This window comes from Astatotilapia calliptera, chromosome 23 (genome assembly GCF_964374335.1).
Source record: "Astatotilapia calliptera chromosome 23, fAstCal68.1, whole genome shotgun sequence".
Taxonomy (NCBI): Eukaryota; Metazoa; Chordata; class Actinopteri; order Cichliformes; family Cichlidae; genus Astatotilapia; species Astatotilapia calliptera.
In genome coordinates, this window is record NC_137443.1 from 39,629,052 (window position 1) to 39,645,736 (window position 16,685).

At 41.8% G+C, this 16,685-nt stretch overlaps 2 protein-coding genes across 5 annotated transcripts in view; both read right to left on the minus strand.

Moving 5' to 3' along the window:
* Nucleotides 1-2,201, minus strand: part of jam2a (junctional adhesion molecule 2a) — a 21,472-nt gene extending 19,271 nt beyond the window's left edge. For all 4 annotated transcript variants that reach the window (XM_026158614.2, XM_080296895.1, XM_026158613.2 and 1 more), the window contains exon 1: nt 1,788-2,201. In XM_026158614.2, the coding sequence (XP_026014399.2) occupies nt 1,788-1,836 (49 nt within the window). In that variant the 5' untranslated portion in view covers nt 1,837-2,201. The remainder of the gene's footprint in view (nt 1-1,787) is intronic.
* Nucleotides 2,202-7,124: 4,923 nt separating this feature from the next.
* mrpl39 (mitochondrial ribosomal protein L39) lies at nt 7,125-16,526 on the minus strand. The gene is made up of 10 exons (XM_026159799.2): nt 16,215-16,526; nt 15,333-15,539; nt 15,088-15,227; nt 14,799-14,898; nt 14,494-14,561; nt 12,997-13,109; nt 12,812-12,877; nt 12,202-12,355; nt 11,750-11,797; nt 7,125-7,269 (listed from the first exon to the last, which is right to left on the minus strand). Exons 1-10 carry the CDS (start codon nt 16,249-16,251, stop codon nt 7,195-7,197), a joined length of 1,008 nt encoding a protein of 335 aa, XP_026015584.2. The 5' UTR covers nt 16,252-16,526; the 3' UTR covers nt 7,125-7,194.
* Nucleotides 16,527-16,685: the final 159 nt, after the last annotated feature.

The window sequence follows — 16,685 nt, forward strand, 5'->3', positions numbered from 1 at the left end:
CAGGTCTCTGGTGATTCTCCAATATAGCATCGGATTTGGCCACAGCGGTAATTAAAATGCTGCTTCTGTGGGCCTGTGGTGGTTCTGAAGCACGGGAAAGACTAACAATAGCACCAACACAGGAAGGAAAAAAACTAAAACACACACAGACACACACACGGATGTCGTGCATGGCATTAACATCAATCAAACAGTGCTACTGCTTAAACTCACAGGAGGGACAGCCACCCTCTTCCCTGAGCAAAAAATAGAAGGATGGCACGCTCACTCCTTGGCACTCAGCTTTACTCTCATTACGCGGTCCGTTCTGAGTATTACAGAGACTGAGGCTGGTGTTGCCAGGGCTGTGCCGAGGTCAAAAGCATGGCGCAGTAATAATTAAGGCACTTATTCAAATTAACAGAGAACAAATGAAAGAGGGAGGGAGATGGACCCATAGGAAATATCCTGTCTGCCTGCGTGATGTAGATAGCATGAACGTGGAGGGCAAACACGTTTCAAGGCTGTGGAGGGGGGGTGCTCAGGAAAACAGGATGACGACTGACTGTGCGGGCGTATGTGTGTGTGTGTTCTCCATTTGAACAAAGCCAGTCTGTGTATGACTGTAAGACTGTGAGCAACAGCTGTCTCAGACAGACACAGCATGAGAGTGTGTGTGTGAGAGGGAGAGGTTGATATGAGGGAGTTGATGTGTGGATATATGTGTGCATGTGTGCGAGAGGGTGAGGTTGGGGATATTACTTAAACTGTGTGTGTGTGTGTGTGTGTGTGTGTGTGTGGTGACATAGAAGCTTCAGGATCACTTGCCAGAGACCCACCCAAAACATTTCCTCTTCTACTTCTTTTTTTTCCGCTTTTTAAACAATGCAATGTACAAGTAGCAGTGGAGCTGGGGGGATCTCAATGGTGCTCTTCTCACCTGCTGACATCCATCAATTGAGCCACATGACAATGATTTCTATCACAGCGGGACTGAAAACACACAGCTCTGTGAACTCTGACCCGGAGTCCTGACAGGTGGCGAAATGTGAGTAAAATGTGCGTGACTCACTCTCACTGTCTCATCACATCCATCTCACGCTCAAGCCCCAAACAGCACTCTTCCTTCCTGCGTCTCCGTGCAGGATGATCAGCCCTCTTTAAATGTTTTCTTGTTATTTGCGCCTTAAAATAAATTTAAAATTTTTGTGTTTTGTGTTTCCAATTTCCTGATTTCTTCCCGCCCACCGCCCCTGAACAAACAAACAAACTCCGTGTCACGGTGAAAACCAGCTTGAAGTTTCTGGTAGAAATCCAAGCGCTGACCTCACGCGCAGATCTGTGGCTCATTCTGCCAAAAACGGGTACCCACCCGCCACCAACATAACACCCACACCCTTAAGTGGCACCAGGCCAATACAACTTTGGGGCCAGCTTGTAGGAACCCAGCCTGGCTGCACCGTCACCACGGCCCACTCTCTCAGAGGGGGTTCAACTAAACCGCGGCGGGGGAGTTGCAAATGAACAATTACGTGAATCCAAAAAAGAAAAAAACATGAAATGAAAAATTCCTCCATATATTCATCTTCCAAATCATGTTTATAGAAAGCAGACCAACGCTGTACTATGACTTTAGTGAAAATCCGTAGAATAATTTCCCCACAATATAAACATCTAGGCTTTCAAGCACATTTTAAATAATCGATTCTTAATGATTCGTAATGGTTTCGCCCTCGTCTAGAAAAGTAAATAAAAGGGAACACTCAAGAGCAACTTCTTCGAATGAACACTTTCCATTTTCCACTTACATTGCATCAGTAAAATCACAACAGGAAGATACAGGGACGTCCCCATCATTATCGTCCCCAACTCTGCCTGGAGTCTCGTCTTCGGAGGAAGGAGCGAGGAGGCAGATCTCGAGCCTCGGCTTTGTTGTTCACTTGTTCGCAACTCCCAGATAATTCATCCGGCATCCAGGGAATAAACTGATCTCCCGGGAGGGTGTGTGAGCGCGCGTGTCAAGCAACCGGACCGACCCGGCGCTCAGCTCCTGGCACGAGAAACAGACGAGCGTGAAGTCGCAACTTCTGCACGGAGCAGTCAGCGAGATCGACGTCCCGGCTGAAAAGTGCGGTGAGCAATGGCGAGCAGCCTCTGTCACTGTCAGAGAGACGCGAATGGATGCTCTCTGTTCTCGCTGGGCGGCTGGTTGAGATTGAGGTGGAGGGAGAAAGGGAGGGAGGGCGGAGTGAGCTCTGATGAGCAGAGCGGCGGAGCGCCGAGAGCGCAGCGCCGTGTCCAAGACGCGCACTGCACTGCCAAGTGGCCACATAGCGGTGGTGTGGCAGCAAAGGTGTGGTCGCCTTAATACCGAACCCCGAGGGAGACCTGCGAGTTATGCTGAACTTTGAGGCCCACTCCACGTAGAAACACACACATATTACAGTTTCTTCCTTCAATGTTGGAGACAAGTTTGTTAGAAACAGTCAAAATCAATATGGAGTATTTAAACAGTTTTGATGTTACCAGGTTGCTCAAAAATCTCTTTGGTTTCAGTAATCATGAAACAGGTGATCTGTCGGAGCAGAGGACGCACACTGAGATGCAACACTACGAATTAGGAGTTAACAGAAGAACTGTAAAGGTCTGAAATCGTTTGCGTTTTTATGAAAGGAGGGGTGCCAAACATAAGGCCCAGGGCACAGAATAGGCCCAGCAAAGACTCCAATTTGGCCCACCTGATGAACATTGTGTGTAGATTTTGAACTTTAAACGGTAGATTTTACAGCTAGCTTTTCTTAATGATAATCACCATACTACGCCAAAGCAATTAAGTCATGGATAAACAGAAAAATGACAGAAAAGAACAGCAATGTCTGTTTTTTTGTTGTTGTTGTTTTTGTTTTGTTTTTTTACAGTATGTCCACAGTACAAAAACAAACCCCAAGATTTTCTGTAAATTAATTAAAACCAATTTGGGTTTAAAGACCAGAAAGTTGGCGTCATTAAAACTGTGCCAGGCACCTTCAAGGTTCAAAAACAGTAATGTATTTCAGCTTTTCCACCATAACAGAAAACGAGTTGTTGGGCAAAGAATTTTCTTTCAAGTTATTCATTCGTCAACTCTGAAAATCTCCCTGTGTTTTGTGAGTATGAGCTCATGATTTCACTTGGATTTCACATGAGGTCTCGTAAGTGGTTCTGAAAGTGATCCTGTCCAATTATGCTTTTGCTCATGATTTTGTATAGGATGGATTTAAATAATAACGAGTGTTTAACAGAGAAAAAAAAGCACTGACATTTAAAGTATGGTGCAATCAAAAGCTTATTTAAGCAAAGTAATTCTCATTAAACCTGAAATGCATGACAATAGTTTTTTTCCTCAATAGAAAGCTGAATGCTGATTATATCCAGAGAAAGACGGGTTATTACTCATCAGCAGAGCATTGATTCCTCAACAATTACTCAACAAGAGATTCAGCGAGGCACGCAGATTGCATTACAGACCTTTTGAACAAATGGAGAACAGAAGGACATAAATTAATTTGTCAGGATGCATTATTTCACAGTATTTTTGTAGTTATTCAATTTTAATCATCTGTGCAGCACCAGTTCCTAAACACCTCTAAAGTGCTGCAGGAGAGGGGAATTCAAGTCATCAGGGCACCGAGTCAAACATCTCAACTGGGACTGAATCTGAGGCATGTGTGTTTGGGTGTGTCTCACACACTGTCAGGGTGTTTTTGGGTGGGTGGGGGTAGCAGCAGGATGCTTGAGATGGGACAACAGCTGCATAGTTTGCAGCTTTTCTGGCCAGAGACTTTGCGCAATCTTACATTGTTTCCAATCCAATTTTGGAAAAGTTGAATGTTACTGAGAAACAAACATAATAATTTGACCAGAAATGGGTGTTTGTTTCTGTTTTATGGTTCCTGGCATTCACTTTTAATCTCAAATGATCTAAAGACACCCAAAGAAGGGATCAATTTTCCATGTCACTGGAAGCCATTAAACATAAGACATACTTTATGTATCCCAGATATGGGAACTTTACCAGAACTAATCAATAAACAGATGTTAAACAAGATGTAGCCAGTGTTTTAAAGAGTGTACACTGTAAAATGTGGTGTGCCAGAAAAATACAGTGAAATAACAGAACTTTACCATCACCGAAAAATAAAGACATTTTATTTAAACATGGAATTTTTTTTCTTGTTTTGGAAAATAGTCCTGTAGCTTTAAGTTTACACAGTATATATATATATCAGCGGTGCAACAATACTCGTATTGATATTGAACCGTTCGATACAGTGCTTTCGGTTCAGTACGCATATGTATGAACAATACAAAATTTGTAATTTATTTTATCAACTTTCCTTCTGAAGATGCTGTCTGTGTTGAGAGCTCAGTGAATCTGCGTTTGACTACTCCGCCTAGGCTGCACTGTCGAGCGCAGATCCACCAAGCGCAGCACAAGCTAGCACGACAGAAGCTAAGCTGGTTGCAACATGGCAAATTGAACCTCCCCCACCCTCATTCAGATCTGGCCTTTGGAACTATTTTGGTCTTCATGTGAAGTATGATCCTGAAGGTAAGCGCGTCATGGACAAAAGTAAAACAGTATGTTGGATGTGCCATGCAATGCTCAATTACATGGGTGGGAACTAGTGTGTTAGCGCAGTTAGCTCGTTAACGTGTTGGCCGTCTAGCCCCATGCACGGGGCGATCCGCGGTAGCTCGTTAACGGAGATTTGCCGTGTTGTGGCTTTAAGGTCATTTCAACGAGATTAACCTGAAAGCACTAGTGGGAACACAACGAATATGACTGCACATTTACGCCGACATCATCCTAGTGCAAAGACAAGTGGAAGCAGACAAAAAAAAGCAAGCATGCTACTAACTTTAGCCGAGTCATTTAGACAGCTGTTAGCACATGATTCTCCTTATGCTGCTGAGAATATAGCCCAGAAGAAGCGGATAGTATAGCTTTTATTTTGGAAAGAGACATTTCTCTGTAATAAACTCTCTTTTCCAAAGATGAGTGATTCCTCAATCAGATACAGGGCTTGCAATATCGCTAGCCTGACGTCCTGGGGCTAGCGATTTTTTCAGTCGGGCTACCAAAATCTATCTCTTCCCTGCCCGTCGGGCTATTGTAGGAAAAATATATGTCAAAGCTTTTGCATTCTTTCAGAAATGTAGCTGGGTAATTATGTCATTGGCATCGGTGAGCCACTGTCAATATGTGACATATTGAAGTCACGTTTGAATTTGCGCTTGTTTTTTTGCTTTCACTTTGCAATCATGTGAACTGTGTATAGAGAGTGACAGCACTGATCTGTGAGTGATGATAATTTGTGCACCAATTCCTCTGACATTGTCTTATTAATTGTTAGCTCACTATGCAAACATGACAAGTGAAATCTCCCGCAGCTTAAACATGTGAGAGGTTGATCGCGCAGAGAATCGCTGAGCTTATGTGAGTGAGCGTGTAAAAGCAGCAGGATTTATATTTCACTACGATGACCTGGATGACTGAGAACCTTCACAGACAGATATATATTTTAGTTCTGCTGAGCCAAATAAGACAGGTCAGGGTGAAGAAGTGACAGCCAAAGAAAAGCTTACCACAAAACGGAGAAGTTATGACAAATCAGACTATAAGGCAAAAAGAAAGTGCAGCTTTATGGTTTCATGGACAAAAGAATTTCTGTGGCTGCAATATGACGAGCTAAATAACCAGGGCTGCACATAAGTGGTCCGCAGGTGCGCATTCGCTGTCAAAATAAAAAACACGCACAAGGGTTAGGGTTAAATTTAAAAACTGTACTTTTGAGTTAAAATATATATTTATAATTTTAATAAATGACAAATTAAAAAGGCATGAACATTTTTTTTGTATCGAAAAAATATCGAACCGTGACACCAAAGTATCGAACCGAACCGAACCGTGAATTTTGTGTATCGTTGCACCCCTAAAAAAAAAAAAAAATATATATATATATATATATATATATATATTTATTTATTTATTTTATTAATGGCGTTTACATGTGTAAAAATGATAAACCTAATACCTAATATTATGATAAAATACTGCTACAATAAACTCAACGAGGCTTAAACTTGCTACAGTTACCATTTGGGTTTATTATATAGTAAGATGACAATTTTAGAAGGTTGCCACGCCCACAGTGCTGTTTGAACTTTTTCCACACTGACCCCTTGTAAGTGTCCCTCTGTGTAAAGTCCGTCAAGCATCCCTCAGATTTGACAGTTAACTCGCATTGAACGATCCAAGTCTGTAATTTCACAGGCAATTAACATTTATTGTTCAATCTCATTAAACTTATGCATGCCTTAAGAATAAATCTTTAGATTTTTTATTATTCCTTCTCCATAACGTCAGTTTTATGGTTTATTTGAAAATAAACAGCACAATTATAAAATACAGTCTGTGAAATTACACTAATTATAATTGTTAACTGTGTTTTGACAGCTTACTAATATTTGCAGATGTTTTATACATTATAAACACCAAACTTTCTGTGAGAAATGTCAATTTTGTTTATTCCGTTTTTTTCTCCCCATTTTGCAATTTTATTGATAATTTATTTACAGCTATGTGTATCGAACTTAACGGACAGAATGTTTCATTGCAGATTCTTTTAATTTTAAAGCATAAAGGAATGTTTTTACTTTAAAGTATCGAACACTGTAGATTTCAGGCTAAAATTGCAACTTCTCAAAAAATGTGTTGTTGTCGAATGTGTCAATTTGCCAGGAATCAAGAAGGAGAAAAAAAAAAAGGGAAACGATGCTGCCTCATGACTCAAATCCTCAGGCTTGCTCACACATGCCAAATGCACTCAGAGGATTGAGAGCCACCTGTTTGCCAAGTGATAGACGCAACAGATGCACTGTTGCCTGACCTCTGGCCAATTTACACATGTACGCATGCACGCACACAGCTTTTGTTTTTAAGGAAAACTGCTGATACAAGAACAAACGCACCCACCCACAATCACGACTGTTAATCACACCGAATACAAAGGCTACTGCGTTTTGCGCAACAATACTGCCGTTCGTTTCAATTTGCAGCAATATTAAATAAGAAAATAAATAAATGCAAGAGATTTCTCACATGTTTTTATACATTTATTGAACAAATGATCTAATCAGTTAAAGTGTTTACGTGGAAGGTTACAGAGGTGGTTAGTGGCTGGCTGGAAGTTGAGGTGAGTTGGGAGGAGATGGTGGAGCTGCTACTTCAGGACCCGGCACATCCACCTGTGTAGAAAACAAAAACGTGAAAGCAGAGAGAAGAGAAACTAACATTCCCAGACCGTTACATCCCCTCTCCATCCTACTTTCATCAGAAATAAGCTAAAATATCTTTTTGCATATATTTTTAAAAAGAAAGCTTCCGTAGTGGTGGTAGTGGGTTGTGGGGGCATGATGCCCACCGTGGGGGGAAATTTGGAAGAATCTTTTTGCAGCGTGGGCGGTGGTGTTTTGGCCAGCTGGAGGCAGACAGGGGACATGCCTCCCTACTGCCTGCAGCCGGCTCACAAAACGCATCCACCCACGTCTCGCTGTTTTTATAAACCTGTTCCTGGAGAGTCCGTAGGCTGGCACATACTGGGGGTGAACCAAATAACACTAATCTTTCAACTTAATGATGTAACAAATTACGCCTGTCAAAAAGGCCAGACAATTTGACATCAGTGCAAGATTCAGAGGCTTCATGAGCCTTCTGAGGCAGAAGACAAAGAGCTAGAAGCAGGGATGCAACACATAAATAACCAAAAAGTGTGCATTTTAAAAGAAAAACCTTCGTGTAATCCCAGCGAATGAACCTTAACAAGTCCATTTAGATAACTGAAGTTTCTCTCTCTGTTGTCTAGATGTACGGCGGGTTTTAGTATTGAACATGTCATCTATTTTCTAAGTAAATATATTTCTAAAGCTGCTATTAACATGAAATTCTCACTGGCTGTTGGCAGCAACTTATCCAATCCACACACACAAAGAAATCAAACCATAGAGGTCCAAAAGCACCACGCCAACAGTGAAGTTTGAAGGTGGGGACATCATGGTGCAGGGCTGTTTTTCAGCATATGGCACTTCCTTCATATAATTAGAGCAAGAATGAACGGACAAATTAAAATCTGCTTCCATCTACCAGGATGACGAAGATGAAACGAGGGTGGACATTTCAGGGAGAACATGCTCCCAAACACAGCCAAGGAAACTCTCAGAGAAAGAAAATAAAGCCAATCATCGGACCCGAATCCAGCTGATGATCTACAGAAAGAACTTAAGCTAAAGAAGGAACCCATGTAAGCCTGTTTGTGTGGAAGAACGGGCCAAAAGCTGTCATCACCATCTATCTTTGATTTCTTTGCATGTGTGGATTGGGCGGGTTGTTGCTGACATCTGGTGAGGATTTCATCTCAACAGCACCCTAGAAATATATTTACTTAGAAAATTGGTGACGTGTTCAATATTTCTTTTACCAGCTGCATGTCTATCAGAGAGAGAGAGCTGTTGCAATTCCAAGCCCCCCACTTCATACCAGCATTATGATTTGCAAAACGGTGCAGAAGAATCACCTAAAGCCAAAGGACGCTGCGGGTCATTTTTAAAGACATACTGCCATGTTGAGCAAACACAACATCTGTAACCCTCAAACGCTGCAATTTAAACTGCGATCGATCGTCACGGTAAATGTTGTAATTTAGAAAATTGTTTTGGTAGTCTGACATCATCTGATGAAATGCTGCTTTGACTTAAAACAGCTGAACAGTGAACACGAGTCACGAACATGGTGACTTTCACCGTAAAGACCGATCTACACTTCACAATATGATGTCAGGCACCAGAATGGTGACGATGCTAACAGAGTTACTGCTATCTATTCCTTTAACCTGCCAGATTCATAATAATTGATCATTAATAATTAGGGCTGAACGATTATGGAAAATAATCTAATTGCGATTTTTTGCCCCAATATTGCGATTGCGATGCGATATGCGATTATTTTTTAAGGTCTTTGTCTTCTGTATTATTAAACAAAGACAAGCAATACATCATATAGTATGGCCAATACTATATTACATTAATTTTAAACTGTTCTTTCCTGGAAGACAGACCTCTGTTATGATGACATGAGGTGATGCATGAATTGATGACTGACATTTTTATTTAACTTCTTCAATCACAACAGTATATTTGAACATACACAATAGTTTATTTTTAGCTTACAAACATCTGAGCATAAAGTGCTGACAAGGAACCCTGGTGTAAACATTAAAATGAAAGTCAGTACAATGTGCAGATTGCAGAAATATACATAAAAAAAAATCAGTGGCTTTACCACACTCAGTTTTTCGACATCTGTGAACTACTAGACAGTCATTCAATTAAAAAATAATATTAAATAAATAAAACTAATAAATAAAAAATACACACATCTTACTGATCTCTGCAGTCAGTAACATTACACATAAAGTGCAAACATAATAGCAATTGTATAAACACACACACAAACACGCCTTTAAAGTTTAAAGGCGTGAAATTGGACGGTCTAGCCTTCAAATTAGCGTCACCGCTGTCTCGGTGGAGTTTAATAAACTCGGCCGTCTGCTTCTTGCTATCTAAAATATAACCAGACACTGGTGTAAATTCTCGACTGTCTCATACTTCTGTTTAATAAGTTTTCTGTTTGACGTTTAGTCAGCTGTGTGAAAACCAAGGAGGAACCCACCCGGGGGATTAATAGTTTTATTTTATCTAATCTAATAACTTTAATCTCAGCCAAACCGATTTACTCACGAACAAACAAAACACTGAAAAAAGCCCAACAATAACATTTTTAGGTTGTCTAAGTGACTTATATATTACGTTTAACCCGAGCAGCGAAACTCCGCGGTGATCTGAAAATGATGTGCCGGGAGTTGTGCCGTTCTCGGCCGCATCAGTAACCCTCGAGCTCCCGGCTAGCTGTCGAGCTGGTGGGTAGCAGACGCCTCTGAAAACGTCGAAGCACTTTTGCAAATATGGGATATCTTGATAAACCGAGCAGATATTTGATGTTTACACAACTACTTTCTCGCCTGAAAATATGTTAAAAGTTTATTTTGTGACCCAGAAAGATTAGTATGAATAATTTTAAAACTTAGTAGCGGCCGCCATTGCTGGAAACTGGAGTTTGGCTGGGCCGCGCTATGAATTCTGGGATATGGTAGTAATTTGGACAGCCTTCGGCGCGTCGCTGTGACGTAATCGGTCTACAAATGCGGCCTCAGGAGGATGCAGCCCATGAATTTGGACATGTCCAGAGTATAATCGCAGCCTTTGCGGTTAGAAAATTGCACTTGATCATGTCGCGATATTATCGCAAATGCGATATATCGTTCAGCCCTATTAATAATCACACTTTAAGGCACAGGCTGAAATAAAAACACACGAACCTGGATTTGAAGCATTGCAGTGAATCCAGCCATTGTTTAACTGTTTAATAGTGAAGGTTTTTTCTCAGCAGTTTTTCCCTCCACATTAAGGAAAGACAGCTTTATTTCAAAGAGCTGAGCATGACAAGGCCAGCCAGCCTCGGGCTGCTTAAAAGGAATGAAAAACACTCATGTGGTCTTAAAATGACGTCTGTTTGCCTCTGCAGGCTGCAGAAGAGAAGGAGAAGAGGTGCATTTGGCATGTCTGCCTGCATATGCTTTCTTATGGTGCAACATAGCTGTCCTTCAGAGATCTTCTAGGCCTCTTTCACTTTATAGCTCTTCCACTGATTAGCGGTAGCGACGTTCTGATAACACGGGACAAACGGGACAGAGCGGCTGCCCTTCGTACACCTCGTGTGCACGACAAACACGGCATGCATTAGAAGGTTGGCTGATAATATATAACAGTGACCTCCAAGACTATAAAACTGATGTGCAGCCTCTCCTGGAGGAGGTCAGCATGCTAATCCTGCGCTCTTAAAAACTCCATAAATATATGATCCAAATATTTCACAATTTTAATATCAATCCAACTCAGGTCTTCAGACTTTTGTTCTTAAAAGTGCCATTTTCAATTCCCCGAGTATCCCATCTCTGTGTATAAAATGTAGGCCATGGAGCACAGTATATCATCAGTTGCCAAATTAAGTGCGTCTATTAATGAGTACATCTTTTTTTTTATTTTTTATTACGCAATCAGTGATGCACCGAGGATGCCAGAAAGGCTGCAGCGAAATCTATTTCGCCTAGATGGCTCCATCCAAAATTAACTCATAACCTAGTTTGAATTTGCAGAATTGATGCGTCTATCTTTCAGCGCTCGAGTCAAGCTCGGTTATGCAGACGGAGCGGATTCACCTTTCGCATCAATCCAGGCGTCTAGAAGTAGAGCCTTGAACATGCAGAGATTTAAAAATATTTTTCCCTCGGATCTTCACTCGGCGTTTGTGTTTTTGATGTCGACTTCAGAAAGCAGCCTTTGTCCTTCATGAGGAGGATGAGACCTGCCTTTTCCTTGAGATTACAGCCCGCGATACTTCCTGTCTCGGTTTTTGCCAACATAATAATGCACGGTAATAAAAACAGAGTGCTAAATCCTAACCTCTGGCTACTGGACAAATACTCAACACCGTCCAGACATTAAGAGTTCTCTCTGGGCTGGTTTCAGTTCTTCAGAGCTAAAAAACAGAGACATTTGCTGTTCTTTTCTCAAACATATTTTTATTAGATTGAAGCACATTTGCTGTTCTTACCAGTTTCTCTGCCCGTTGCCTCAGTTTCCTCCAGACTGTGTGGTGAGCCTGCAGAGAGAGGAAAACGTGACTTGGAGGCACATGTAGACACAATAAAGTGCTTTTTATACATCACACAATTCTTGGCAATTGTGCATGAAAAACTGTTGTAACAGATGGACAATCAAGTGCCATTTGATTAGCTTTTGTTCCACTGCTGCAACGCTTTTAAGGATATTAAAACAGAAAAACATGGACAATAAAGCCTTTATTTAATGTGGGCTGGACTGCTTTACATCACTTTTACAGTCCTAACAATCAAAGCACTAAAACATGTATGAAGTTTACAATCATATGTCTCTCAACCTGCCAGTGTCCTTAGTATGTGCGAAGATACTGGAAGAAATTATGCAATTAAAAAAATGGATAACTGGTTCCTATATATACAGCTTATACTAAACACACTTTCTCACCTGAAGCTGCAGAGGCAGGGAGAGGCCCTGTGCTCGACGATGGAGGCCCCAGGATCCCTGTCCCAGGCTGTGGAGGGCCGTCACCTCATACTGGGAGCACAGGCCTGTTCTGGCCACCAGGGGGCCCCCACTCAGGAGTACATGGTCGCCACATCTACCAAAACGGGTACATGGTTGAGTTCAGGTAAGTGCAGGAATAATGAAAGATTCTACTCTGCCCGTCATGCAGTGCAATAAGGAAAGTTTCAGTCTACTGGTGTTTGCTCAGTGTCCAAATACTGTTACACATATTTGCTAAATGCAGAAGCACAGCCTGCAAAGTCAAAGGAGACGCAAATTCATAAACTCTAACTAAAGTTAGGATACCTGTCTCGAGTTTAATACCAACTTCAGTGCCAAATAGTTCTCTTAGTTTAAGTGACTGCTCTTAAAGGTGGTCCCGCTCTTGATATGTTACTGCATATGAGATATGCCGATATCTGGATGTTGTGTTTTCTTTCTTGAACTGTGCGTCAGTTGTATCTGTTCGTTTATTTGAGCATGCATTGGTTGCGTTGTGTGCTGCTCTCTTGGCCAGGTCTCTCTTTTTGTACTTTAAATGCAGTGTCACCTGTAGAGCATCACTGTGCCTTTGGGATTTTGAGATGCTTTCTGTTCCACTTCTTCCTGCTTACACCTGCCAGAGTAGGAGAAAATACAACAAATAAAGCATTTAAACCTAAATGAGTCGTGAAAGGAGGTACGTGGAAGTGTCAGCTGTCTACACAGCTGAGCAGTACTCAGATGCCAGTCTACCTGCTGTGTGAGAAAGCCTCCAGTGCCACAGAGGGCGCCACTTCCAGAGGCTCCCAGGCCAGGTCTTGGTGGATGAGCTGCTGGGCTCCTCTGGTCAAAGAGCGTAATGACTCCTGAAAAGAAACGGACAGTAAAACATCAGCTGATTTTTGAATGGAAAATCTCATTAAAGAGAAACTTAACATTAGCCGGATGTCACTACTTCTTACAGTAAAAACTACAACCTGCCTGAACAGTTGTAGGTTTTTCTAGAGTCACAGGGCTTTTTCCAGTCGGGCTACCAAAATCTAACTCAGCCCTGCCCGTCGGGCTATCATAGAAAGGAAAAATATATGTCAATGCTTTTGCATTCTTTCGCAAATGTAGCTGGGTAAGTATGTAATTAGCATTGAAGAGCCACTGTCAATGTCTCAATGTCACATGTTTGAATTTGCGCTTGTTTTTTGCTTTCACTTTCACTGTGCGTATAGAGAGCGGCAGTATTGGTGAGTCACAGATTAATTGCGCACCAATTCCTCTGACATCGTCTTATCACTCATTAGCTCACTATTCAAACATGACAAGTGAAATCTCTCGCAAACTTGAACATGTGATACAGGCTGACTGCACAGAGAATCACTGACCGTGATGTGTGTGTGTGTATAAAAACATGGATTTATGCAGGTATTTTAGTTCTGCAGAGCCAAATAAGACAGGTCAGGATGAAGAAGGGGCAGCCAAAGAAAAGCTTACCACAAAACAAATCAGACTATGAGGCAAAAAGAAAGCGCAGCTTTTTTTGGTTTCATGGACAAAAGAATTTCTGTGGCTGGAATATGACGAGCTAAATAACATAATGTTCTGCCGGGTGTGTCGTGAGTTTCCCTCAATATCTGCGTCGACAAGCGCCTTTGTTACTGGGACCAGTAATTTTAAGAAAGACCCATCAGAACCCATGAGAAATGCAAGAAATGCATTATTGCCCAGTCTGCAATATCTTTCCCGGAACAAACACCAATTGCAAAAACATACTAAAAATAAACAAAGCACAACAAGAAGTCTTGAAAAAGCTGTTTAGAACAGCAAACTATGTTGCACAGAGTGAACTACCATTAGCAAAATTTAGCCATCTTTGCAAACTTCAAAAAGCAAATGTTGTAGATCTTGGTTCCACTTACCTCTTACCCGGGACTTCAGTGGAAATTTGAGATTCAGGATCTGAAGTTGTTTCCTTTACAATATTATGCATTAAACTATAATATTGTAAAGGAAACAAAACATCAATCAGAAAATTGTTCTCTTTTTTTTTTTCCGGGCTACTTAAATTTATTTTGGGCTACCAAAAACTGAAGAGAGCCTGCCAGGGATTTTGAAATTTTGCGAGCCCTGAGTTGTATTCAAGAGGCCATGAGTAGCTGCCACTGCAGTAAAACAGATGAATATTCACCATCTAGGTAAACAGAAATGATGTCGGCAGCGAGTGCAGTGGCGTAATAGAGCGTTGGACCATACACGCACCTCAGAGGGAGTCCATGAGTCGAGCTGGGGGTCGAGCACCACGTCACAGCAGAAGGCCCCAGAGAGGACTGCAGGGAAATACAAAGTCAGCACAGCAGAAGCAGAAATGTCAAAGCAACATTTTCACTTAAAAAAATGCTTAAATATCAAATATCAATTTTGTCACATACATCATTAACTAAACACTACCTTGTTTTTTTAATTATTTAACATCAGTCAACAAAGACCAGGTCAAACATCAAAACACTCGAGGTCAAACTTCTGAAGACACATACTCGGGGTCAGGGTAAACAGTGGTTTTCTACCTGGCACTTCCCGTGTGCTGAGCAGCTCCACAGTATAATCATCCTTGAAGGCGGTCTCCAGCACCTGACCCAGCAGGGCAGCGCAGGAACGCCAGTACGCCTGAGCACAAGACAAGAGGACAGGACTAACACTCAAGTATTCACTTATTCTACAAACTGGCTTCCACGTCTTTACTGGACTTGCAGCTCTGATGTTCTGTTGTCAACAATATTTTCTTTTCTCAAATAAAAGGTGTGATCCTTCAGCAGCAAGCTGAATTTATGAGAGAACGTTTGTCTGTTAAAGTACCTCGTTGACCAGTGTGGGGTCGTTGTCTTTAAACGTGAGCAGAGTGAGTGAGCAGGAGTGGGTGAGGGGCTGGTGGAGAGGCCATGGTTCTCCGTCCACAAGAGCCAGAGCTGAGTTTGTCACATGATGCTCCGTCAGATCTGAGAGTGACAGAGCGTTTGTTTGGAGTGTAACAACACGTTATTAACACGTGCAACTGAAGCTTACGGTGGAGAATTTATAATCGGTTTGTTCTTTTCACTCACGTCTGGCGCAGCTCAGCGGGGTGGACATTCCTTTGTTCATGACGAGCAGCGCACCGTCCAGCCCGGGGCCCTGCATGGACACCTCGATCTTCTCGATGCGGGGGTACAGAGCTCTCTGCCTGGCCTGCTCTCTGGAGAAGACGGCGTTACGCTGACTGCGTACCTCAGCCAGAGATGGACGCTGAGCTGCCACAGTGGATGCAAAGCCTGTGGATGGGCAGGATGGATGGAAAGAAGAACTTAAAGGAAACCAGAGTGTAAACGATCCTGTAATGTGAGGAAGTTGAACACACGACGTACAGGTAGCAGGTCTGCCGTTAATGGTTAATTGAAGTGAATTATCTATGTTATCTATATGTTGTAATTTATATTTTATTTCAGAGGCTCTTTCGATGTCGAAGATTGCCGACTCCTGCTTTAGACCTTTATACAAATATTTATTGTACAATTATTTAAGGAAACAAAAGCTAAGAAGTAGACTTTTTTTCATCATCATCATTATTATTCGTCTGCTGTACCCAACCGTGACTCCAAAACAGAGTTTTAGAAATTTGTACCGTTATACACCCGCGCACATACAAGGCGCTTTATTAGGTACACCTGCTGTCACTGAGCTGGACCTCCTTTCACCGGAAAAACTACTATGTACTTAACCTGTTCCAACACATCCCAAAGCTGCTCTAACATTTCTTGCGGTGACCCTCCTGTTTCCAGTACTTTCTCTTTACAATATAAAACCGTAAAAAATATCATATTTTATTGTATTACTTATTTCTATGACAATTAAATCCAGCTTTAAAGGAGCATTACTGCAGCTTACAGCTGTCACAAGCCTGACCAGCTACATATGCTAGTGCTACACGGATAACAACTGGTACTCACGTCGCTGGAAAACTCGACATACGGTCCTGCTCGCCATTTTCACGACTGTTCCTACAGCCACGCAATTTTTTTATTTTTATTTTTACCGCAAACAGATAAATGTCTTTTACAAACGTCTATGGTTGAAGGACGCCATGCCTGACTCGTGTGCAGCGCATATTTAGGTCCGTAGAGGAACTGATGTTTTCGGAAGCTAAAGTTCCACGTGTAAAACGACACGCGGTTTTAGCTTACGACAGCAGGTGTCGCTGCTGGCAGTAGTTTCAAAGAAGCTAGTGTAATTTTGTATTAAGCCAGTCAAGCAAATATATCGTTTACTGTGATATTTTTACAGGCACTGTTCCTAACATATGGTGTCTAAGATGTATTTCAGCATCACTTCAGCTTCCATACCTTTCTAAGTGCTGAAAGACTTTTCCTCTTATTCTGATTGGAGGGAATCCAAAGTTATGATCCTGAATCTGGAGTCTC

What these genes read in the sequence shown, in the direction of transcription:
- mrpl39 (XM_026159799.2), bottom strand. Translation starts at nt 16,251, where the DNA reads ATGGCGAGCAGGACCGTATGTCGAGTTTTCCAGCGAC. An exon ending in GGCACAGTGATGCTCTACAG is followed by an intron (nt 12,356 to 12,811) that starts GTGACACTGCAT and finishes CCGTTTTGGTAG; the next exon opens with ATGTGGCGACCATGTACTCC. An exon ending in CCCTGCCTCTGCAGCTTCAG is followed by an intron (nt 11,798 to 12,201) that starts GTGAGAAAGTGT and finishes CTCTCTCTGCAG; the next exon opens with GCTCACCACACAGTCTGGAG.